This window comes from Colossoma macropomum, unplaced genomic scaffold (genome assembly GCF_904425465.1).
Source record: "Colossoma macropomum unplaced genomic scaffold, Colossoma_macropomum, whole genome shotgun sequence".
NCBI classification, from domain to species: Eukaryota; Metazoa; Chordata; class Actinopteri; order Characiformes; family Serrasalmidae; genus Colossoma; species Colossoma macropomum.
In genome coordinates this window covers 5,563,273-5,587,724 of record NW_023494800.1, presented here as the reverse complement: position 1 = coordinate 5,587,724, position 24,452 = coordinate 5,563,273, and the positions used below count along the sequence as shown (strand labels likewise).

At 40.0% G+C, this 24,452-nt stretch overlaps 1 protein-coding gene across 1 annotated transcript in view; it reads left to right on the top strand.

Annotated features, from left to right (window-relative positions):
• Positions 1 to 20,048, top strand: part of dym (dymeclin) — a 168,318-nt gene extending 148,270 nt beyond the window's left edge. Inside the window, exon 17 of the mRNA XM_036589130.1 lies at positions 16,735 to 20,048. Within this exon, the coding sequence (XP_036445023.1) occupies positions 16,735 to 16,884 (150 nt within the window). The 3' untranslated portion in view covers positions 16,885 to 20,048. The remainder of the gene's footprint in view (positions 1 to 16,734) is intronic.
• Positions 20,049 to 24,452: the final 4,404 nt, after the last annotated feature.

The window sequence follows — 24,452 nt, the reverse complement described above, 5'->3', positions numbered from 1 at the left end:
AGGAACACTAGCCCACAGCTAAAAAAAACCCTGAAAGCTTGACCAAGGTAATGGTGGATAGTGGAACGGTTGCTAAGCAGTGATTAAAGGAGAAAATTAAGTTCGTTTTTTTTTTGCTGTGCCGCTGGCAAGGTTCCTACCGTGAGTAAAGCAGCTGTTTAGATTTTCTCATAATTGCTTGCGGGGCTCCCTAGAAGCTCAGGCCTCTGGGCACATGCCCATAATACCTATTGGATGTTCCTGGCCTAGATGATTGACAAGAGCCTTGTCAGTTGTTGACTACACAGAATCCAAAAACGAGTATTTTTTATAGGTACCAGTAAATTACCTCTGACTCCAACATCTTTTGAGTGACACTGATAACAAAGCCGCAGACTGTCGTTTCACTATCAAATGAGTAGAGGGTGATTGTATTTGCACACCACTGGGGGGGGCAGTAAAGACAAAGTATCACCCATGTTAATAGGTGTCAGTACACAGTTCTGAGAACATTGCCGTACTGGTTGTTTCATTCAGCAAAGTAGAACATCACTTATCGCTGCTTTAATGTGGAACTGCCCAAAAAATGTTCATGTGAATCACCGTTAGCTTAGTGCTAACGAACTGCTAGAATCCCATAGTTACACTAGCAGAATTAGTGTTATGGTTGAGCTGGGTTTTTTCATGTTTTGGCCGAGTTTAGACATGTATGGTTCGAACTGAAGGCCTAGCTCTGATAGTGACGGTTCACCACTGGCTTTCCACATTAGAGTAGACTCACTTATGTGGTTTCTGATATTATACAGTGTTAAAAAGTGTACAAAAGCATGTCGCATAGCCATCCTGAGGCCTGACGTCTGACCCTACTTTTGTCCGTTTTTATAGATTCTACCCTCCTTTCTTCAAAATGACCCTCCTTTATCCCTTTTATGTGCGTGTGCATGCATGTGTGATTGAGCAGGTCAGTCATTTGGCAGCCATCTTGTCTGACTCAGCTTAATTGCCTACTGCGTACACGACATGGCCGCCGGTGTCAAAGAATCTGGGTCAGTCGTGCCATTGCTCAACTCATCCGTGAGCGCTCTCTCTCTCTCTCTCTCTCTCTCTCTCTCTCTCTCTCTCTCTCTCTCTCTCTCCCCCTCTCTCTCTCTGTCCCTCTTCCCCTTCCTCCTCTCCTCTTCATTGCCTTCTTTTTAAATCCATCCACCAGATGAAAACCCCCTCTGATTAGAGGTGCTGTCGAACGATGAGTCTTCCTGTAATTACGCTCTCCCACCACTTAACCACGGCTTTCGCTGGACCATTCCTTACTGCAGCGATGACAGGCTTTTTAACGTTTTACATTCTTTTCAGTTCCAGAAGGCTTTGGACCAGTCGCTGAATCAGTAATCAGCTTCTGAAACAGAATCACACTGCATACCAAACCTCCGCAGTGAAAATGGACATAATTTTAGTGTTTGTTTTTTTTTCTTTCGCCAGAAATATCTTGCGTTGCTGGTGGCCATTAATGGTGAATGATTTGAACTGATTTGGTGACCTTTTTCAGGCCCGAAAGCTGTTTAACCCCTTTTTCGCAATAGCCATAAAATTCGATGTCTGTCTGTTTTGGAGATCCTTCAGTTAAAGGTGCATTAGTTGTTTTTTTTACTTACAAATAACATGGAAAAAGTGCAGAAAGTGATTAAAAAAATAATAATGTTTTAGCCTGGGCATCAGCGTAAGTGTATTATGCAGAGGGCTTATCTGTGTTTCCTCTGTCAGTCATTTTATAAGACCCTGCCCGCCACTTTTAACCCAGAAAACATGGTGGAATCTGGTTAGAGAGTTCTCGTACTGTGTTAAAGAACACAGTGTACTGCCAAAAAAAAGAATGACAAGAAACGTGCTAAAACCAGAATCAACATTGGAAGCACTTTTCAAAGGTGGAATGTTTATATGTAAAATGGATAAAGTTTGACTGTTTGGCCCAATCCCATTTCACCCCTTGTCCTTTACTCTTAGCCTTACCCCTCTGTTTTGCGCGTTCACATCTCGGGGTAGGGTGTCCCGATTTGTGTTGAGATAGAGGGGTAGGGTGAAGTGTTAGAGCTACATGGCCCTCCAAATGGAGGTTTTTCAGAGACTCACTCCAAACAGAGTGTTGGAGAAAAAAAGAAAAACCAGTAAGACGGCTGCGCAACTGTATTATCTTAGTTTAACGTCATTTGAATGTATTGAGGCCCTTTTTTTCCATAACAGGGATAAAAATTGCAAATAGTATGCTGATGTCACGATAGCTAGCTAGCTAAATTTCCCGTCCCACCTTAAATGGTGCAGCAGTTACAGCAGGGTCGCCTACAGAGCACCACTGGTAGCCTGTTAATGAAGTAATGTTCTTTTTATTTAAGGGGCCCATTTTATAGGGCCCCTTAAATAATGTTTGTTTCAACCAATACCACTTGTAGTGGAACAAGGGTGACACTCGAAAACAAAGGGTAGGGGTAAAAATAAGAAATGGGATGGGGCCTTTGAGTGGCTGCCATTACGTATCCAATCAAGTTGATAAAACTTTATCACCCAGAGGGCCGGGTAAAGTAAAATTTTGGATGAACCACCTTTATAAAGCTGTATGTGGTATTGATCAGCTGCATCAAACTTCATGCAGGTAATGACTCAAACCTTTTTGACCCCTTATTGCTCACTAGCAGCTCAACGTTTCACAGACAGAGAGCCAGCATTGTCCTAGTTATTCTAATTACAGAGAAACAGGGTAAAATATTTTATTTGATTATATAAATTAAACATATCTGGGTTGATTTCCATTCCACCAGTGTAATGGCTACCAGGGGGGCCTGCAGAAAGAGGCTCCCACAGATAGTTTTGGATTGTATATCTTTGTCTATTTGTGCCAGTCTGTGTATGTTTATGTATGAACGCTTTGGTAGGTTCTCCTCCAGGCTGAGTGAAGGATTCTCTGATTGCCTTCGTTGGCTGGTGGGTGCTGAACCAGCCCTGAGGTTACGTTTCCTGGAGAGTGTCTCTTCTCCTCCTTCACGTTTTATCTGCCTCATTAAATAGGCCAGTTGTGAGGGGGGTGTAGCTCCGGCACTTTGACTCTGATCATCCTCCAGAATGCAGGAGAGCTTGTGATTAGGGGTGGGCAATATGATGATATTGATCATTATTGTGATAAATTATGCCACAATATTTTTTTGAGTATAGAGTGGATATCGTAAGTACAGTCTTAACAAAAGGGGTTCTATATAGTACCAGTTTTATAAAATGTGTATATACTGTTGCTGTCCAAAGAAAACCATGTATCTCCATTTTTGTCAATTTTTATTGTTCTACATCATTTCAGCACACCAGCTGTCCTTTACATCATGTGAAAATTTCATGATGAATGGACCAATAGAAATGCTCTAAAATCACATGGAATAAAATGTCTTTACATTAACGTACATTGAAAGGAAAGAGTATTTTGGAGGTGCTTGTTTTTCTCTGGACAGTAAATATATATATATAGATATATATATATATATATATATATATATATATATATAGATAGATAGATAGATATATAGATAGATATATACATATATACATATGTATATACATTTGTATATAGATATAGATATGTATATCGCTGCGGGACAAAACCTTGTAACTTTACAGGAGAAGGAAAAAACCTGCTTTGCTTGTAATGTAAGTCAATGGAACCCGAGTTTTTTCCAAGTCATTTTGGGCCGTTTCTTTTGGTCCATTCATCATGACATTTGCACACAATGTAAAGGGAAACAGAGAGAAGAACCCTTTACCCATACAATTAAAATGTTCAGACGGTCCTTTAGTTCTATACATAACCAGTGCCTTTGCTAAAGGACCTTTGAACAACCCCTTTTCTTTACAGGTGTGCTTAAAGAACACTGACCAGTTGCCTGTTTCATTACAAGGAGAGCATAATTAGTCCTGTTTAACTGAAATTAGTGAAGCACAATGTGTGAAATGTTAAATAAAAATCATTGCATTCATATACTTTGTTTTATAGTGTTTCTAAAGCAGGGCCGGTGCTTTGTTCATCGTTCATTCCAACTAATTTGATAATCGGGTATCTGCAAGAATTAATGAACAGTACTTTGGCTGAAATTAATGGGCTGAAGGCACACTCTTTGAATTGATAGCTCTGGTGTTAAGAGGCTAAAAAATAAGTAGTGCAACAATTTATCAGCAAGCAGAGGACCGCATTATTCAAAAATAGCCAAAGGAAATCGCCAAGTTTTCATGTTGGAGGCTGCCTCTTCAGATGTGAGCTTAAACTACAGCTAACTGCTAAAGCACTGGATGGTGATGAGGACTCCTCGTCTTACGCAAGCTGTTTTCCCCACAGTGGACGATGTGCCAACATGCTAGTTTGTCAGAGAAATGTTTTTCTGCTCTTTCTAGAACTTGCTGTCTCGTTAGCGGTACAGCCTCTGACTTCTCAGTCTCGTCCTTAACAGCATGCACTCAAGTTCAGGTACTCATATTTTGTGGACTCAGAAATACAGACAGTGTCATTTAATAGTCCTGCTAAAACAAAAGCAGCATTTCATTCGGTCTGTATAGTTCTCTGTCTTCCTGTGATGTGCTGAATAGTGATTTCAGTATTTGAATACTGGCACCTCGAACTGGTAACCCTTCTGTGGTGGTGTTGTGTTGTTACTCAGTGGTCTGGTGGACCCACCACATTATTGTTTTTTAAACCAATACAGCCATAACAATGTAAAAATACCAGATGTTTAAAATATCACAAGTGTCCAGCGTAGGGTTCTCCTTTAGCAGCTGTAGCCAGTCAGCAGCCTGTCCATGTTGACCACCCTCACACACACACACACACACACACTAACCGCAGACCATGTAGGAGGAGAACAGAGTGTGAAGGACACAGCACCTCCACACTTTAATTTCCCGCGGGTTCACCCAACACCACATGTAATATAAATGTGTGGGGGATGAACAGAGTGAAGACACTAAAAATGGGTGATTTTAAATGTTCTTCACACAAAATGAGCAAAGGCCAAGGAATCTGAGGTTGAAATAATAATAAATCGCATCATTTTTTCTTTTGGTAAACATTAAAAAAGTGGGCCCCACAGATCTGAACACCACACAAGGTTTAACCAAGTACTCGGATACCTGTGCACATCCCTGCTTCTGCTTGCTCAGCATAACCTCCAAAGATGAGACTGAATGCATTTGGACAGAATATGAAAATGTGAACTGAAAGGAAAGGCCTCTTAAGGAGGAGTGTAAAAGCAGCTGATGTTGCTAACAATGAATGAAAGCGAATGACAACTAATTAGCATAATGCTAATTACATCAGTGGTGGTGCTTGCAGCTTTCCATTCATTGTTAGCCATATTAGCATGTTTGTTAGACCTTTTCATTTAAGTGTGTTTGTTTTTCTTTCAGTCGTGACTCATAATGAAGCCGCATCAGCGTATCAGTGCAGTCAGACGTGTGTGTGTGTGTGTGTGTGTGTGTGTGTGTGTGTGTGTGTGTGTGTGTGTGTGTGTGTGTGTGTGTTTAGCCATGGTAGTGAAATGCTGAGTGTCTAGACTGTGTGTGTGTGTGCGCACGCAGTCTCCGGGGTGTACTCTGTGTTGAAATTGAGAAACGCGTGTCTAGACAGACAGATTTATTCACTCCCTCTCACACACACACTCACACACACACACACACACACACACACACACACACGTGCGACAGATGAGTACGGGGGTCCCAGAGGATGTGTGTGAGCTGTAGGGATGTTCTGTGCCCTGGTACAGTCTGCCCTTATTCTCACACGCGCACACGTTTGTTTTCATGCTATGTTAGGGCATTGTGTAATACGCACATTGTGTATATAATATATAATAATAATTTCCGTATTACGGCTGTCAGAATTAAACCTTTTATTTCCATATTTGTTTTTGTCTTCTTATTTTTCTTTCTAAAAATGCCAAATTGTCAAAATTTCATGATGAACAGATCAGCAGAAATGGTTTCAAAATATGTAATATAAGTATATAAGTTTTTTTTTTTTCTTAATTTTTTGGAAGTACAAGGTTTTGATATGACAGCATCATGTGTGTGTGTGTGTGTGTGTGTATGTATTTGTGTAATAATAAGCCACATGATTCGATTTTCTAAAATGATTCTCGGTGCTGCTAGATTTTTGATCTCTGTAGCCTACATTATATTTTTTCCCAGCTGTCTGTCTAAATTAAGTGGTTTTAGCTTAGTTGAATAAGAAAATAGCCTAAACTACTTTCTTACAGACCTGTTTCACCATCTAATAGGTTTAAATGAAAATCTAAAAAAAAAAGAAAAAATATTACATACTTTATATTACATATATATATATATATATATATATAATCACTGCTGTAAGAACAGAACCTCATGTCTACATTTTCTACGTTTTTCAGCTTTTGGCATAAAATGCCTGTTGCCCTTTACATTGTATGTAAATTTCATGATGAACAGAGTGAAAGAAATGGCCCAAAATTACTTGAAAAAACTCTGGTTCCATTGACTTACATTAAAAGTAAAGTATTTTTTTTCCTTCTCCTTTAAATTTACCATCTTGGAGATATGAGGTTTTGTTCCGCCCACAGCACCAAGGGTGTAGGTTTGGTCTCAGCATTGGTAGGGAAGCAACAGCCCATCCCCTGCCCCCCCCACCCCCCAGCAGTATCATTTTAAGACCTCACCTGAAGCCCTGATGGTCCAGCGCTACTCCCTCAACCAGCCCTACAGCATCTTGACTTCTGGCTTTCCTATGTGTAATAAAATAATGCATTGATGAATAAGATACATACAAACACGATTAAACTTGGAGTCCTGTTTATTTTTGAGGGCAATTTTAATTATTGATTGAATGGAATATTATTATGAAAGCAACTTAAACTCATGACCAAATGTGTTGACTCGCAAAGGTTAGATCTGCTGAACACCTTAAGGCTAACTTTAATGCTGATGTCTCGTTATAATTACAAACTGTAATTCATAATTAGGCAGGGGTGCTGTGGCGCAAACAGGAAATCCGCCGTAGAGCAGACCGTCTCATTTCAGTACAGCCTTCGAGGCACATGCCTTCGTAGACCGTGTCCTTCGAAGGATGCAGCCCCTGAATTGGGACACAGCTATAGGTAACTAACACCTTTTCACATTGTCTCTCGCAGTGAAAAGGCTGGTGATGTTAGGCAGCTCGCAACTTTTTATTTTAAATAAGTGTGACTGCTGGCTGGTTAATTTACTGCCCGTGCGCTGTGGGTGGGGAACAAGCTTCTGATGTCCCTTCAAAGTCCAAAACATGTTACCATGGACAGATTCCGTTCTGTATGCTGTGCGGCGCAGTAAGTCATCTGAAAGACTTCGTCTTTGCCCTTGTTTGAGGTTTGGACTGACAGCCCTGATAACGTACTGTTGTCAGCAGACTGATCAGCTCTCACCTCCTCCGTGTCTGGCAGTAAGTACGATACTCCCTTTCAGCCAATCAAACGCTAGCATGCCTTCAGTAGTCCTCTTGGAGGGGACGTTGGAATTATCCAGTATGACCTCACTGCAGAGATAATGCGAACAGGTTTGCTCAAATATCGGTAGGGACAGTTCTGTCCTCCCAAAATGTTGATAGGGACGCGTCCCTACCGTCCCTATGCAAACCTACGCCCATACACAGCACTGTCCTCTCACGTACAGACACACGTGTGTTTATCTGTTTCTTTCTATCTGTCTTTCTTTCAGTCTCTCCGTCTTTGTGTCTGTTTCTTTCTATCTGTCTTTCTTTCTGGCTGTTTCTTTCAGTCTCTCCGTCTTTGTGTCTGTTTCTTTCCATCTGTGTTTCCTTCTATCTGTCTGTTTCTTCAGTCTGTCCGTCTTTCTGTCTGTTTCTTTCTATCTGTGTTTACTTCTGTCTGTCTGCTTCTTTCTGTGTATCTGTTTCTTTCAGTCTGTCTGTCTTTCTGACTATTTCTTTCAGTCTGTCTGTCTTTCTGACTATTTCTTTCAGTCTGTCTGTCTTTCTGTGTATCTGTTTCTCTCAGTCTGTCTGTCTTTCTGTTTCTTTCTGTGTATCTGTCTGTTTCTTTCTGTGTATCTGTTTGTTTCTTTCTGTCTGTCTGTTTCTGTCTCTCCTTCTTTCTGTTTTTCTGTCTGTTTCTTTCCATGTATTTATCTGTTTTTTTATCTGTCTGTTTCTATCTGTCTGTCTTTCTGTTGGTCTGTTTCATTCAGACTTTGTCTGATTCTTTCTGTCTCTCTGTGTTTCTGTCTCCCTATGTCTTTCTTTCATTCTTTCTTTCTTTCTTTCTTTCCACTCAGTTTGTTGGTCTCTCTCTCAGTCTCAGTATGAACAGAGAGAGCAGTGTATTGTGGGTAGAGGGACAGAGGCAGTGGAATTTGTTTGGCCAGCAGAGTGACTCTGTGTGTGTGTGTGTGTGTGTGTGTGTGTGTGTGTGTGTGCTGTTCTGTAGTGATAAGACATAGACAGTCTGGCTCCTCTTGGAGAGCTGCAGTTCGGCCCCCAGAGAGACCTACAGATGACCCCTGCACACACACACACTCTCTCTCCTCGTCTCCTACGTATCCAGACTTGCTGCTGTAACTCTGTGCAGACATGTATGTGAATAATCATCTCATTCATATTTTCAAAGGTCACATTCGCCACTGTTTGAGTATTTGAGTGGCTTTTTCTTTAACTGTGTTTCATTCTTGGTGGTGTTGATTATTAAAGCAGCTTATTACCCCCTGTGGTTTACACTTTACTGGGTGACACAGATAGAAAGAAAGATTTTTTTTTTTGGCTTTGTTCTTCTGAGTTTCAGCGCACCAGAGAACCCCCACGCACAGGGGTTGGCTTCATACCTTGTCTGGATGTTCCATATTGATTATATTTTTATTACGTAACAATTTTTGATATTTTTTTTGCGTAAAAAGTTGATTTGCGTAAGTTGAAAATGCTTTCTGCTCCTTGAATGGTATGAAAATGTTGCAATGAAATGGCCAGTCGAAATGGAAAAACATCATCTTACATTACAAGTTAGAAACATGGACTCCCGAATGGCGCAGCCGCTCCTGACCTAAACTGACCTCGCTCTCTCTGGGTGGGTAGGATGCCCCCCCCCCATTCACTCAGCACGATGCCAGCCAATGCAGGCATCTGTTATCTGAGGTAACAGGACTGGCAGTTAGTGTTCTCCCCCAAGCGTGTTCAGCTGTGATGTTGCGTTAGCATCAATATCTTTATACGTTTTTTCTTAAATGTGTTCCTGAGAAAGGTTCTAAGAAAAGGTCTACGTCAGATTCATGATGTGGTCTTGAAGCACAGAGCTGTTCTCACCTGTGTGTAGGTTCTGTTCTGACCTGAAAACAAATCCAAATAAGAAAACGCTGGTGATTGTCAGAATCTTCGAGAAAAACGTCTTCTTAAGAATGGTTTGTGAATGAGGCCCATTATTTTTCCTTCTGCTGAAAAGTTACCATTTTGTGGATTGTAGGCTGCATTTATATGCAAGTACCTGTATGTAATAATAATGCATTATTGTTTGTATTATCTCTATGCAGTATGTTCCACATGTAAGTACCTAAATAAGTATCTAATAATGCCTCATACATATATACATTATATACAGTGTTTTCAGATATCGGTATCTAGAATGTCCTAAACATATTATAAATATGTAGGTACTCATATGTAATTTTTCCCATATTCCCATATGTTAATATATATTGCTATAATATATAAGAAAACCTCATATCTCCATTTTTGTTGTTTTTCAGTTTTTGACATAATTTGAAAATGTATCATTGTGTATACATTTTATGATGAATGGACCAAAAGAAACAACCCAAAATGACTTGGGGGGAAAAAATTCTGGTTCCATTGACTTGCATTAAAAGTAAAGTAGGTTTTCCCTTCTCCTGTAAAGTTACCATTTTAGATATGCGAGGTTTTCTTCCGACAACAGCTATATGTATGCCTTAGTGATAGTGATATGCCCATATGTATTATATATGTACCTGCTGTCGGAGCAAATTCTCCAAAATGCTAACGTTACAGAAGGAAAAAACATACTTTACTTTTAATGTAAGTCAGTGGAGCCAGACTGTTTTCCAAGTCATTTTGGGCCGTTTCTTTTGGTCCATTCATCATGAATTTACAAACAATATAAAGGACTACACACATTTTCAAATTATGTCAAAAGCTGAAAAACAGTAAAAATGGAGATACGAGGTTTTGTTCCGACAGCAGCGATATGTTAGTACCTACAAAAGCTTGATCACCCCAATGAAATTACATTTTTGTTGATTTTCTAAGGGAAAAATTGTGTTGTGTTCACTTATTTTCACTTAGAAAATCAACAAAACGCAATTTTAACAGCTGCCCCCAAACTTTTGCGTGTGAGTATGTATGTAATAAGAGTTTTGATAAAAAGGCCTGTTTTTCTCTGGGTTTTTTCTCCAAAGTCAGAATATTTCAGTCCTGAAAATGCAAAAACAAGCACACACGTACACAGGGAGCAGACAGAGCGGAGAGCTGTACTCAGTCGTGCTCGGGGCCTCTGGGTTGATGGCTGGCGCGAGCATAGGCCGTGTGTGTGTGTGTGTCTGAGGGGGGTGGTGACCTTGGATCGCTGCCAACCATGAGCCAATTCTGCCTGGGCACTGTCTGGCCCCGCTCTTCCTAGGAAAGACCGGGGTCCGATATGTGTGTGGGTGGCACAGCGTGACTAATCCTGTAAACCGATAAAAGAGCAGCACAGTTTACTCGGCATAAATTGTGAGCCCTTTTGAAGTGTTTTTAAATGTGCGGTCTATTTAGTTTTAAGATTGCACCTGAAAATTACGTATGTTTGAAACGGATGGGCTGGGATCAAAGAGTGGCCCACCACAGACAGCCAAACACTAAACATCCTTGTAACCCCCTTCATTGTATGCTTTCATTGGTCACTGTAGTTTACAAACAATGGTAGAGCTTTTTTCCAAAATGCTGTATGTCCATTTGTAATAATTTAAACAAGTAATACATGAATGTTTTTCCTGGTTAGCTAAGTAGCTGAACCAATAAGAGGAAGACACAACCTTTGGTCAGTCATTTATGAGCGTAAACCTTCAATTTAGCCTGTGATGTTGTTTTTGGTTTGCATGTTATGCTAATAAGCAACGTTAAATCTGTTGATTTTTTTTTTAAGTGTAACTAAATGAACACATCCTCTACAGAGAAAATCTGCTGTTATTTACCATTTATTTACTGTTATAAGTTATGGTGCATTTTATATTTCACTGTATATTGTTTAATTTTTTCTAAAATGTTAAACTCTGCAAATAAACAGAAACTGTGCACAGAAATTTGAGAAATATGTGTTCTCTGTAGAGGATGAGCTAACTTATTTTGGCTTAGAAAAAACAACAAACCATGTAATTTGACTGGTTGCGTTCAAACATTTGAATACAAATATATAAATATATGCCCTTCCCGCACCTCACAGTCATTTCTGTTTAACCGAGCCCACTTTCGGTTTCTAACGTAAAAGAAGATACCTAAATAAATGTCATTCCGGAATTGATATTGACGTTGAAGGTATTGGTATTAATGTCAATGTGAGAAGGGAAGTACCCTTTCTGTCTCTGTCTCTCTCTCTCTCCCTCTCGGTCTCTCTCTTTCCTTTTACCTAATTCTCACTATAATTTAAGTGGCCAGTTGGATGGAGGGTCAGTCAGTTTTTTAACCCCTTAAAATCCAAGGTTTATTACATGCTTAGGCTTATTATTTGGAAACTATAAGGACTTCAGTGCACAGAAGTAAGTGAGGGGTTAACATTCGTTTTCACACATTCTTCTCATAGCAAAATGACTTCTTACCATTTGTAGCTACAGCCTCCAAATCTTGGTGCTCATAAGCGGCCAAATAACGTGTTGTTATGGTCACCTTACCGTGGTGTTTTCATGTTGTTTTTTTTTTACTGGTAATCTTGCGTGTCATAAACTCCTGACCTCGGCCGTTGTTCCACTGCGTCCGTCGCTCATTTGCGTGTTTGACAGACGGCGCTCTCTGTGCTGTGTAAGCGGAGAGCGCGGGTCCTCAGGCCGCTGAATGGAGGCCTTGGTGTGTTCAGGGCGGTGTGGAAAGCTCAGACTCGCCGCGTGTGTGTGGAGATGAAAGGCAGTGAAGGCGGCTCTGTCTCTGACACTGCGAGCTGAGGGGAATCTGATAGGCCGCCGGTGCATTATTGATGGAGCACGGCCGTCTACCTGCTGCTGCGCTGGCTGGAGCTCACCTGGCCTGGCAGGGGTTTGGCGTGGTTCGGCTGATTTTGGGCCTGATGGACGTACCGCTGACCTTCTGCTGGGTTCGGTTGAATGACGCGTTTTTATAGATTGGCTGGATTTCAGATTCGTTTGTTTGCTTTCTCTCAGTCAGTGATGTGGGATTGACCTGGGTGCTTTTGTATGGCTGTAGTTTGGGTAAGCTAATCCCCAAACCTATACTAATACCCAGAGGTTGAGTCAAGTCATGTGTTTTTTGCTTCCTCACTGACTCGTTTCGTATCATCTTAGCCTCAGAAACCCTACACACTTAATTACAATAATCATCTGATATTTATTAAAGGCTAACTATTGCTGTTTTGTCATTTACACTCTGAATGACTAGCCACACTTCTGAGTGTGTCCCCACAGGCACTGGTTCTTATCAATCAGACAGGAAACAAACTTTTATTAAAGCCAGGGTTACACTACACGACTTTTACTACAATTTAGCCCCGATTCTCAGTCTGTCTGAGTCTGTGCTGGTCAGCTCTAGTCTGCAGATTTTTGGGTCAGTCAGAGTCGACAGTTGGAGAGAGAGTCGAGTCGTGTGTGAGGGCCACAGACTCAGATTTTTGCCCTCCCAATCGCGTTTCAGAACAGTCAGAGTTAATCAAACCTGTTTGATTTTTTTCACCCTCAGCATTTTTCTTAGCTTGTCTATTTGTAACCTCAGCATCGTATAATACGGCAGAGTAACCCGTTGTGGAGGTTTTCCTGTGAAACAAGATCTGAGTTTAGCATGAGGTCATGATTTTAAACCAGTGAAGACATTCTTGTTGAAAGGTAATGCCCTGGTGGAAACATTTATTTGACTGTGATGAGTGTGCGTTAAGCCCCATTGGTTGGCACCTTCATAAGAGGAACTAACAGAATACCAGTGAAAACTATTTCTTCTTGACTGTTCCTCTGTGTCTAGTCGGAAGGGAAGTGAACAGGTTTTTTTCTGTGGAAACAGATCTACAAAAGAAAAACCTCCAGGGTAGACGTGATGACCTTTGCCACAGATGGCTGGCTTGTCCTTTACCGAAGGATTCTTTCTTTCGATTAAACCTTTCTGAAGCTAGTTCCTTTATTTACTTGCTGATCCTTTCATTCTTTGCTCTGTGTGGATGGGGTCAGAAGCCATTCAGAGTCAAGGTTACACTGTGTAGCAGCAAAATGTGAAACTGTATTGCTAGAAACTTCAAAACAGAATATTACAGATAACAGGTTCATTTAAAACCTGCTGAACAGGGACTGTGTGTCCAAAAGTTTGTAGACGCCTGCCTTTCTTCTGGGTACTAATAAGGAGTTTGTCCTCCTTTGCTGCAGTAACAGCCTCCACTCTTCTGGGAAGGCTTTACACTATTAGTTGGAACATTGCTGTGAGGATTTGATTTGTATTTAGCCACAAGAGCGTTGGATGGTCAGTTCTGGATCACTCCAACTCATCCCAAAGGTACTGGATGGAGCTCCATCACTCCAGATAATCCACTACTCCACAGCCCAATTCTATAGAGCCCATGTGTCGAACACAAGGTCAGGCAATCCTATTCGGCCTGCAAAATCATTTCAATTTTCTGTTAATATTAGCCCATTTCATCATGAGCTGCACTACAGTTCCCAGCATGCACTGCAACATAATGTGTGCTCCCACCCCCTCCCCAACAACGATCTACAGGACAACACCACAGTGGTAAGAGGTTTAAGAAGTTTACCAGTTATCTAATGTAGTCTGTTGTTTTATATGCAATTTGTTTTTTATTTAGAAGTATTTTTGAATCATTCAAGTATTCAGTGCCTGTTTTTGCCGTTGTAGTTTTGGCATATTTCGAACAAACAATGGCCAGTTGGAGGTCAGATCGCAAAATGTTAACAATAAAATAACACACAGCTGGCCCATGGTTTTGTTGAGATAGAGATATTTCACTATGGCCCTTTTAGTGGTTGAGTTTGACACCCCTGCTATAGTGTGTAAGGCAGTGGTCATAGTGCGTGAGTGCTACCAACTGTATTACGTAGTCTCCCCAGACATTAGCCTCTTAATGCTGCCTTCTGATTGGACAGCAGCGCAAGTAACTCAAGCCCTCAGGCTCAAAGCACTTGACACTGACTGGCGGAGATGAGATTGTAATGGTAGCATATGAGCTTGTAGCTCAACAGATCCAGTTACTTGTGGGTTAAGAGAGTTTTATTTAAACACGAAAACCTTTCAAGGTGTTTCTCTGTGTGTCGCGATACCTGTTAGTTAATTGAGCTGAAGTTTATTTACCTGACAGGTAGATGGAATTACAGCGTGCAGAGTCACCTTTACACAGCGAACGTCACCTGAAATCAGATCAGAGAGCTTTTTCAGGCCGCAGGAAACCCGTTAACCCTTTAGTGTGGTGACTCGTCCAGTCTGAACTAGCCACAGTTAGCCTCAGTGTGCTAAATGTAGCATTTCTCTGTACCTGTAAATGAAGTGTTTCATGTATTCAATGAATTCAACAGAATAGAATAATAAAACAAAGTAAGGAACTGTTTGAATTGACCATATGCCACCCTTAAATGCATTCGTTCGTAGCTGCTGTTTTTGCTGCTGTAACAGCCTCTACTCTTCTGAAAAGGCTTTACACTAGATGTAACATTGCTGTGAGGATTTGATTGAGCATTAGTGAGGTACTGATGTTGGATGGTCAGTTCTCGATCACTCCAACTCATCCCAAAGGTACTGGATGGAGCTCCATCACTCCAGAGAATCCACTGCTCCACAGCCCAGTGCTATAGAGCCCATGGGTCAAACACAAGGACTGCAAGCCCAGTCAGGCCCGTGGCACAACCGTATTCAGCTCGCAAAATTATTAGGTTTTTCTCTACATATGTACATTTAGAGAGCACTATTTATTGCAAATACGTACTTTGTATGTGTTCATCCTGTGGATGAAATGTTTCATGTGTGCAACGAATGAATAAAATCAGTGAGTTGTATTTGCATACTAAAGAAACTGGCCTATACAAGCTCCGCCTACAGATCTTTTGTAGCTACTGTTGCCTGGTAAGACAAATTTTACAGATCGTTGGCAAAAATTTCATTCAACCTAATGAGAAACAGTAACACACTCCTTGTTCGTCTACATACAGCTTTATGCAGAAGTTTGAAAACCCTTGGTCACATTTTCTTGATTTTCTAGGTGAAAGTCAGTTGAGTATGATGCTTAAATAAGACATTTTCTGCTTATTTTTAGTGCACAATTTATATTTATTTAGTGAGTTTATGTTTGGAAGAAATAAAACATACAGTATAAAGCAGGCATGTCAAACTGGGGACCTTCCGGGCCAAAGTGCTGCAGAGATCAGCGTTTACCCTCATCTAACGCTCTGAATTCAGTTCATGAAGGCCTGGCTAATTAGCTGATGAGCTGAATCAGGTGTGTTTAATGAGGTGCCGAAGTCTGCAGTGTTTTGGCCCACGAGGACTGGAGCCTGACACATATGGTATGAAGTGTGCCATCATTTTTGCACAAGCCACATTTTATTTTTTGTGGTTGAACTCAGCAAATGAACAGCAACTGTGTGTTTAAGTTTGCATATTTACATATAACAGTATGTAAATGTAGAGTTATTAATTACAGATATTTGTTTTGTGTCAGCTTTTGGAAGGTCACGCTGATGAGGAAGGAGGGGATGATATTATTGGTTAATATTATGTTGCCCCACCCTCTGGTGCACAATGATGTCATCAAAAAATCAGACAATGTTTTAAAGGGAAGGGCAAAAGTCACTACACTTTGATAGAAGATAACAGAAAAACAAGAATTTAACAAGAAGTTTTAGAATTAGGCCTCCGGTGCATCATTGATGGAGCACGGCGGTCTAGCTGCTGCTGCTGCGCTGGCTGGAGCTCACCTGGCCTGGCAGGGGTTTGGCGTGGTTCGGCTGATTTTGGGCCTGATGGACGTACCGCTGACCTTCTGCTGGGTTCGGTTGAATGACGCGTTTTTATAGATTGGCTGGATTTCAGATTCGTTTGTTTGCTTTCTCTCAGTCAGTGATGTGGGATTGACCTGGGTGGTTTGTATGGCTGTAGTTTGGGTGAGCTTATCTCCAAACCTATACTAATACCCAGAGGTTGAGTCAGGTCATGTATTCTTTGCTTCCTCACTGACTCGTTTCGTATCGTCTCAGCCTCAGAAACCCTACACGCTAAATCACAGTAATCATTTATTATGTGCTACTACTGGCGTTTTGTCATTTACTCTCTCTTTCACTATCCACACTTCTGTGTGTGTCCCTACAGGCACTGGTTCCTATCGATCTGACAGGAAACAAACTTTTGTTTATTAATCTAGATGCTAGCTAGTCTCCAGTGCGGCAAAAATCACTACATTTTGATGGAAGATCAGAGAAAAACAAGAATTTAACAAGACGTTTTAGAAGGGAAGTAATGTGAACGTGTTTGTTTGTGTGTTCTTGTCTCTGCAGAAGTTTCCAGAGCTGAAGTTTAAGTATGTGGAGGAAGACCAGCCTGAAGATTTCTTCATCCCTTACGTGTGGTCTTTGGTCTTTAACTCTGCAGTAGGGCTCTATTGGAATTCTCAGGGAATCGAGCTGTTCAGCATGGACTCGCCCTGAGAGAGAGAGAGAGAGAGAGAGTGTGTGAGTGAGCGTGTGGGTGAGTGTGCGGGTGTGTACGGGGTCGATCGAGGGTTTAAATGGGTGTTGGTAAGTTTATCGTCGTTCGAGCGTCTAATATGACCCTTAGATGCTGTAGATTTGAGCGAGCGAGCGTGTGTGGGCTCACGTCTGCATCGTTTTTGATCGTCCACGGCTTTGGAACGTCCGGTGGAAGTGCCTCTATTGTGACTGGTGAGTGATGAGATGTTATTGTGGGACTTCCCCCCCCAACCCCCCCACACACTTTTCAGCTTCCTCATATCGGACCCCTGGGCTTCCATTATCTCTGACTTCACCATCCAACCTCATCACACGGTCTAAAGGGCATGTCAATCAAAACCGCGCTCGGCCGCTGGATGAACGGTCACTACGGCGCAGCAGTGCTGAATTCTGGGTTACGGCACAGTTCCTGTTGCAGAGCATGGTCACAGCTTGTTTACTGTTATTTGAAAAAAGCTCTTTTTATTTCTCTGATTATAATGTGATCTTTTGTTTGTGTTTTTTTTTTTTGTTGTTTTCTCGAGGGTGTCATGGGTCAGTTATAGCAGGTCAGGAAAGACAGAGGGATTCCAAAAATAAATAACCTAACAAACAGAGCTTTGGTCCATTTTATTCATCAAATTTAAGTTTTGTCCTCAGTCACCGTCTTTTTTCACTCACAATAGGTTTATTTCATTGGATGGGAATATGAAGAAGCTTCATCCTTCAACCATAAAAATTTTTTTTTTTTTCTCCATCTCTGTTTCTGACAGCAGTATTTCGTTGACGTATTATGTTGAAACCATCACAAAATATGGGTGTTTTTCTCTCTGAATTTCAGCTACTGTATTGAAACAACGGCCTCACTTTATTTGGATAGTCCAATATAGATTCTCTGTAGATCTACCTATGTTCAAATTGTTAACTAACTGCTGAAACTTTTTTTCTAAACAGTGGTGGGATTAGGGCTAGGACCAGTGTGAGGGTTGGGTTTAGGTATTGGGTTGAGATTAAAGTTAGGGTTAGGATTAAAGCCAGATTTAGAGTTAAAGAAAATTATGGTCAGTTTAGTAGATATTTAGTTGAATGTAACCTAAAAGTAAATGAAGTATCTACAAAGCATTTAAAGTGGACTATCCAAATAAAGTGTTAGCAAAACAGTTATTTGTTTCCTCAAGATTTTGACGTCTCATCTTAAAATTTGACTCTGAATTCAAAATAATTATTTCATTCTCAAAATTATGACTCATATCTTAATTATGACTTATCTCTTTTTTTTAATTTGCAAGGCCAAACATAGTACATTGAAATAATGAGCTGTTGAGAGTGAAGGTATTTATTTTCAGATTATAAATCATTGTTTTGAGACCAAATTCTAGAAATTCTCAAATATTGTGAAAATAAGTCAAAAGTTTGACATACTGCTGTCAGCAACTGAGAAAAACAGACCTCTTATGTTTTTTTTTTTCTCTGATTAGTAGAATTAATTGGGCTTCCATATTATTCTCCTGAACTGACCGTTATCCCGAAATACAATTCTGATCACACTAGTTTATCACATATCATTAAACACGTTAAGTACAATCGTGATCTTTTTATTATTGTCTTTTTGTGGTTTTCTTGGATACGTTTTAAAGATTTATTTATTTATTGGTATAAATGGTTTTTTTTCCCAAACTGTTCAGCATCCCAGCGTAAACATAAACCAAATTTCTTTTTTAGATACATATACATATATACGTATAAAATACAATCTAAAGAAAGTCTCCATGTGGGTTCCATCCTGCGTGATCCATGTAGTGCACAGATACAAAATGTATGTACATTCACATATAAACAAATGTGAGCAGCATGTTTGTTGCATAAATTTTATTTTTCCTTCAGGCAAATACAGAAAGGTTTTTTTCTATTTTCTCATTTGCCTTCTTATCTCATAATCACATAGAATCTGGCCTGTATAGTTAGAATGTATAATGTATGCGTTTTAGTGTGATTGGCTCAGTGAGGCTTTTTGTTACCTGATCTTTTTTTTTGGAAACTTACTTTTCAATACATCACTGTTACAGCACTTATCAATAAAACTGCCCTTTCTCATTTGGTCACCACTGACCGTAGGTCCTTCTTTTCTTTCTTCTTTGGCCTTACACTGCAGGACATGATATCTTGGCAAGTGAAAGCTTCTTTAATGTATGCGATATATGCGATATGTCTAATTTTGAGATTGCTGTAAGAATATTATAAGATTATTCCTGGGCATTTTTACTTAAGAGACATTTTTCATTAATATGATTTAATCTAGTTCCCTTTAGGTTTCTGGGTGTTCAGCTTCTATGCTAATGACCACTGCTCTTTTTGGTAGGGGCTGTGGTCACTGTGCTGTGGTGGAGAGCTCAACAATGGCTGCAGCAGAGCAGAGTACAGAAAGACCACTTGTTCAACTTTTTAAGCTTGTTTATGCTAAAAGACCACAAATACGGTCATAAAATTAGCCAAAAATGTCAATACACAGCAAAGTTTAATATAGAAACTTCATAATTCGCTTTATGAGCAGCTTTTGTGTATCTGTTTGCTACTGCTAAGAAAATGCTGATTAATACAAGCCTTTTAATGGCAATTTCATTGTTATGGATGAAGCTAACGGTGGTGTATATTTACATTTTATTGCAATTTAAATACAGATACTTATCGCTTATAGCAAACATTCAAGTAACATTCTTTTCCTTAAATGTTCCAGTTTGAATGCTGACTCAGTGAAGCCTGTCTGAATATTATTGGCACCTGTTAGCTTAGCTATATGCTAATCTTACTTATTATAGTCTTTTTATCAGAGATGTCTGTATGCAGATATGATGGTGAAAGTATGAAGGCTAGATGAGTGGCCATTCAGTGGGTATTCAGACGCTACAGTGAACAGCCTGTAGAATCACACACTTTCTGTAAAAATTAAATGACCCTAAAAGGCAGAGACTTCACGGTTCACAAGATCTTGGATGGCTGATACAATAACGTAACATATACGCCAATCAGGCATAACATTATGGTCCTTGTTTCTACGCTCATTGTCCATTTTATCAGCTCCACTTACTATATAGGTGCACTTTGTAGTTCTACAGTTACAGACTGTAGTCCATCTGTTTCTCTGCATACTTTGTTAGCCCCCTTTTACCCTGTTCTTCAGTGGTCAGGACCCCCATGGACCCTCACAGAGCAGGTACTATTTGGGTGGTGGATGATTCTCAGCACTGCAGTAACACTGACGTGGTGGTGGTGTGTTAGTGTGTGTTGTGCTGGTCTGAGTGGATCAGACACAGCAGGGCTGCTGGAGTTTTTAAACACCTCAGTGTCACTGCTGGACTGAGAATAGTCCACCAACCAAAAATATCCAGCAGTCCTGTGGGCAGCGTCCTATGACCACTGATGAAGGACTAGAGGATGACCAACACAAACTGTGCAGCAGCAGATGAGCTATCGTCTCTGACTTTACATCTACAAGGTGGACTGACAAGGTAGGAGAAAAACTCCAGCAGCACTGCTGTGTCTGATGCTGTGTCTGAGGTGGTCATATTGTTATGCCTGATGGGTGTATATGTGAATGTGTTGCCATGGTTTTGTGTACAGTGTGTCCTTTAAAGTGAACTCTTACCAAGTCAGATTATATCGCTACACTGGCGGATCATTTCAGCTCCTTCAAGCAGTATTTCTTGAAATGCGATAATTTGTCTGCCAATAAGATCATTTCCCTTCATAAAATTGCTTAAAATAGGTTGTAATAGGAGAAATAAGTCAAATAGATTTATAATGTTCACACAACAATCTCAGTGAGAAATATTAAATACATTGTCTAAATTTAAGATTCTTTCTCTTGCCGATATCTTTTTTGCAGTGTTCTTGATTCGGAGAACCTCTGTGTTTGTGTCGTTTGGAGAACTTTAGTTCCTGCAGCTGCTGCATTAGCATAGCGCAGTAGCATTATCGTACGCTTTAATGTTCCTCGTGACGCACTGGCAGCAGTGCTATTTCATGACATGCTTTATATTACGTTTGAAATATATATGCCTGATAAGAAGACGCTAAATAGAAAATGCTTTATGTAAGAGAAGTTTTGTTAAAAAATGGTTTTGTCAGTTGAGAGTTGAGAACTGAAGGAAGAGCTGAAGCTGCAGAATGTTACTACTCACTCAGGTAACTAAGTGAATGAAATAATAATAAGAATATTAATAAAATGTACCATATGTTGGATTGAGTGCTCCTCTCCCCGCCCCCTCTCCATGTTCTTTATCACAAATAAACACAAAACGCTGATTGTAAGCCAGAATGTGCTTTGTGTGTTTAACTGAATGTCTTACATAATTTGCCGAACATATTTTTAAGATTTACATACACTAGGTTTGGAGTCACTGCTCTGATGAATATGAAACCAGGTTTGTTGAAGATGCATGTACAAAATGTGGTTATTGAGATATTTCTGCTCTACAACTTAGCTTTCAGCTAATTAATAGGAAGCTGTAAAAATGAAGAAATGTTTCCAGAATGATGAACGGAGCGATTAATAACTGAGAAAGCTATAGAGCACTGAGAATGCCAGCTGTATGCAAAAGTTCATGCACCCCTGTTGAAATTAAGTGTTTTGCTGATTTTCTAAGCGGAGCATGTCTTCTACAGAGAACATAAATATGGTGGTATTTTGCAAATTTTAGTGCACAATTTCTAATTATTTGCTGAATTTAATGTAATAAATAAAATGTAAAATGCACCATCACTTTTGCACAGGCCACATTTTATGGTTTGTTTGTCTTTTTTTTTGTTGTTATTTCCCCCAATATATTAAATTCAGCAAATAAACAGTAACCAGGCATTAAATGTGCAGAAGTGTGTTCTCTGTAGAGGACGTGTTCACTTGTTTACACTTATAAATCAAACGTGATTCTACCAGGGGAAACTAAACTTTTTGCCAATGTTCAGAATGCCTCACATCTGAATTGTGGTGATCAAATCTGAGGCAGATTAGAGTAAGAATATACAGAGACTATATGGCTATAAATAAATAATTACAGTATATTACATGTCATTTAATATGTACATTTGGGCCCAATCCCATTTCACCCCTCACCCTTGCCATTTAGCCCTACCCCTCTGTTTTGCGTGTTCACGTCTAGGGGTAGGGTGTCCCGATTCTTGTTGAGATAGAGGGGTAGGGTGAAGTGTTGGGGCTACATCGCCCTCCAAACAGAGTGTTATGAGGAAAAAAGAAAAAAAACGCAAGACGGCGGTGCGACAGACCAAAGAAACATACAAATGTAAGTATTTTCTCTGTTAAAAATTACGATAACCACTGTATTATCTTAGTTTAATGTCGTTTCAATGTATTATGGTCGTTTTATTCATAACAAGCATTAAAAATCACTAGTACTATGCTGATGTCTTGGTAGCTAGCTAGCTAAATTTCCCATTCCACCCTAAAGCGTTTAAGGTGGAACGGGAAAATTCGAATGAGAAGCTGACGAATATCTGACTTTATCTTCATACCACCGACACATTAGAGGTGGGTGTTAATAAATAATTGCCCCCCTCTTTGAAGGCATATGATGCCCTAAATGTAACTAAAGCCCAGCAGTGAGGAGCTGAACTTTACCCTCCTCTGCTGTCACTGCAGACTGGCAGGGTCGCCTACAGAGCAGCGCTGGTAGCTGTTAATGAAGTGATGCTCTTTTTATTTGAGGGTCCCATTTCAGAGGGAAGATTTCAAAGAAATTGGATTAGACCTTAGTACGTTCTTTTAAAAATCTTTTTCTAAATTATCTTACAGATTACAGTATTTCAATCTACACTGAATAAGATAATACTGAACAAACAACAGTTGTTAATATGACAAATGATTCCAAACTATTTATTTACTTACTTATTTAACACTCTTAAAATTAAAGGTGCCAGAAAAGGTCATTTGATATGATGTAATTGGAGACCAACTTGTGGTTCCTTTAAGAACCATTCAGTGGACGAATCATACTTATATATTTATACGTATATATACGTATATATTTATAAACTATTTATTAACAGCAAAACATAACGGAAAGGTTTTTCTGAGAAATGTGCATCTTAAATAACCGATAAGCCTTTATTTGTAGGAGTTTATTTTGTCCGTGTGAATGTCTGATTGTGCGCTCTTTTTTTTATGGTTTACAGTCTTCGTGTGTGTAAGCAGTGATGGAAGTCTTTTGTTTGGTGCTCGTGGTGGTGAGGCTGCCGTTCTTTCCTCCTCTCTCCACAAAGCTGAAACGTGTCGTTTAAGAGACGAGAGCCGACAGTAATTTGGCTTTTCTTCTTTCTCTATTACCGTTCGCCCGTCCTCTCATGGGCTTGTGTTTTTTTCCCTTCTTCTTTTTCTCAAGTGCACAGGAAGCCAGCGTTTACTGTAATTGCAGGTCACTGAGAGAGAGCGCTCACATCAGAGGAGGCTCTGGAAATGGCGTCTGGAATTGTAGACATTAGTTCTAGCCTTAATGGCCTAGTGTGCTCCTAACAGTGCTGTGTGTACAGTATTGAGGTTAGAGACACTTTTCTCTGCCCTTTTCAGCAACTTCTGTGCACTTTGTCTCCTCTGACACCGAGTTTTAAAGGGGAATTCCACCAAGTTTTAAAAATTTCTGCATAATTAAGTCATTTTAATATGAACAAAGTCATTCAGAGTGGTTTGTCAGAATCGTTCACAGTGGTGGTGATAGGAACCAGACGTCCACCTCTAAAAGCTCCCTCACAGAAAGTTACTACATTGAATTAGTATTTTCTTAAATATATGAAGGGTGGAGAGGTGCATGTTAGGGTGTTATGAGGCAAAATAGACCCAAAGAAAACTTATCAGATTCATCACTGTTTTACCATCATCAACATTACACATAAAAAGCTGCATGCGGCTCTTTTCCTGCCCTGTTGTGGCTCCACAGCAGAATCAGATTTGTAGGTAAAAATAAAATAATCCTCCTTTACAGTAAAATAAAGCTCTGCTGATCGTTCAACACAGTTTAACAATAAATGGTCTTAAACTAGAGTTAATGTAGAACTGCTAATTCACCCTTTAACCCTGAAGGCTGGCATGCAGACTGCTGGTCACCATAGCAACACAGACAACAATCTCGCCTAACGAAACAGCAAAGAGAAAGATTGAAGATCAACATCATATATTTGGAGATGAACTGACTTATTTGCATTTCTGATCACTCCAGCTGGTTTCCTGATACGTTTAATCTACAATGAGAAACTGTCAAACACTAAAAAGTCGTGAAGCTTCTTGTTTGAATTTTCTCGCTCCTCCTTAAGTGACGCAGCAGATCCATTCTGGCACCTCAGGCACCATTTAAGGTGGAACGTGAAAATTTAAATGAGAAGTAGTCGTAAAAAGTCGAACATTTTACAAGAAATTGTTCTACTTTTCGAAATGTTTTCTGTCAGAGATGTGAGAAAAGCGGCCATAGCTGAGCTAAAGCTTAAAGCAGAGCAAAGTAAGCCTGCGTTTTCGTTTATATTATATTTTTATCCTATACTAGTAC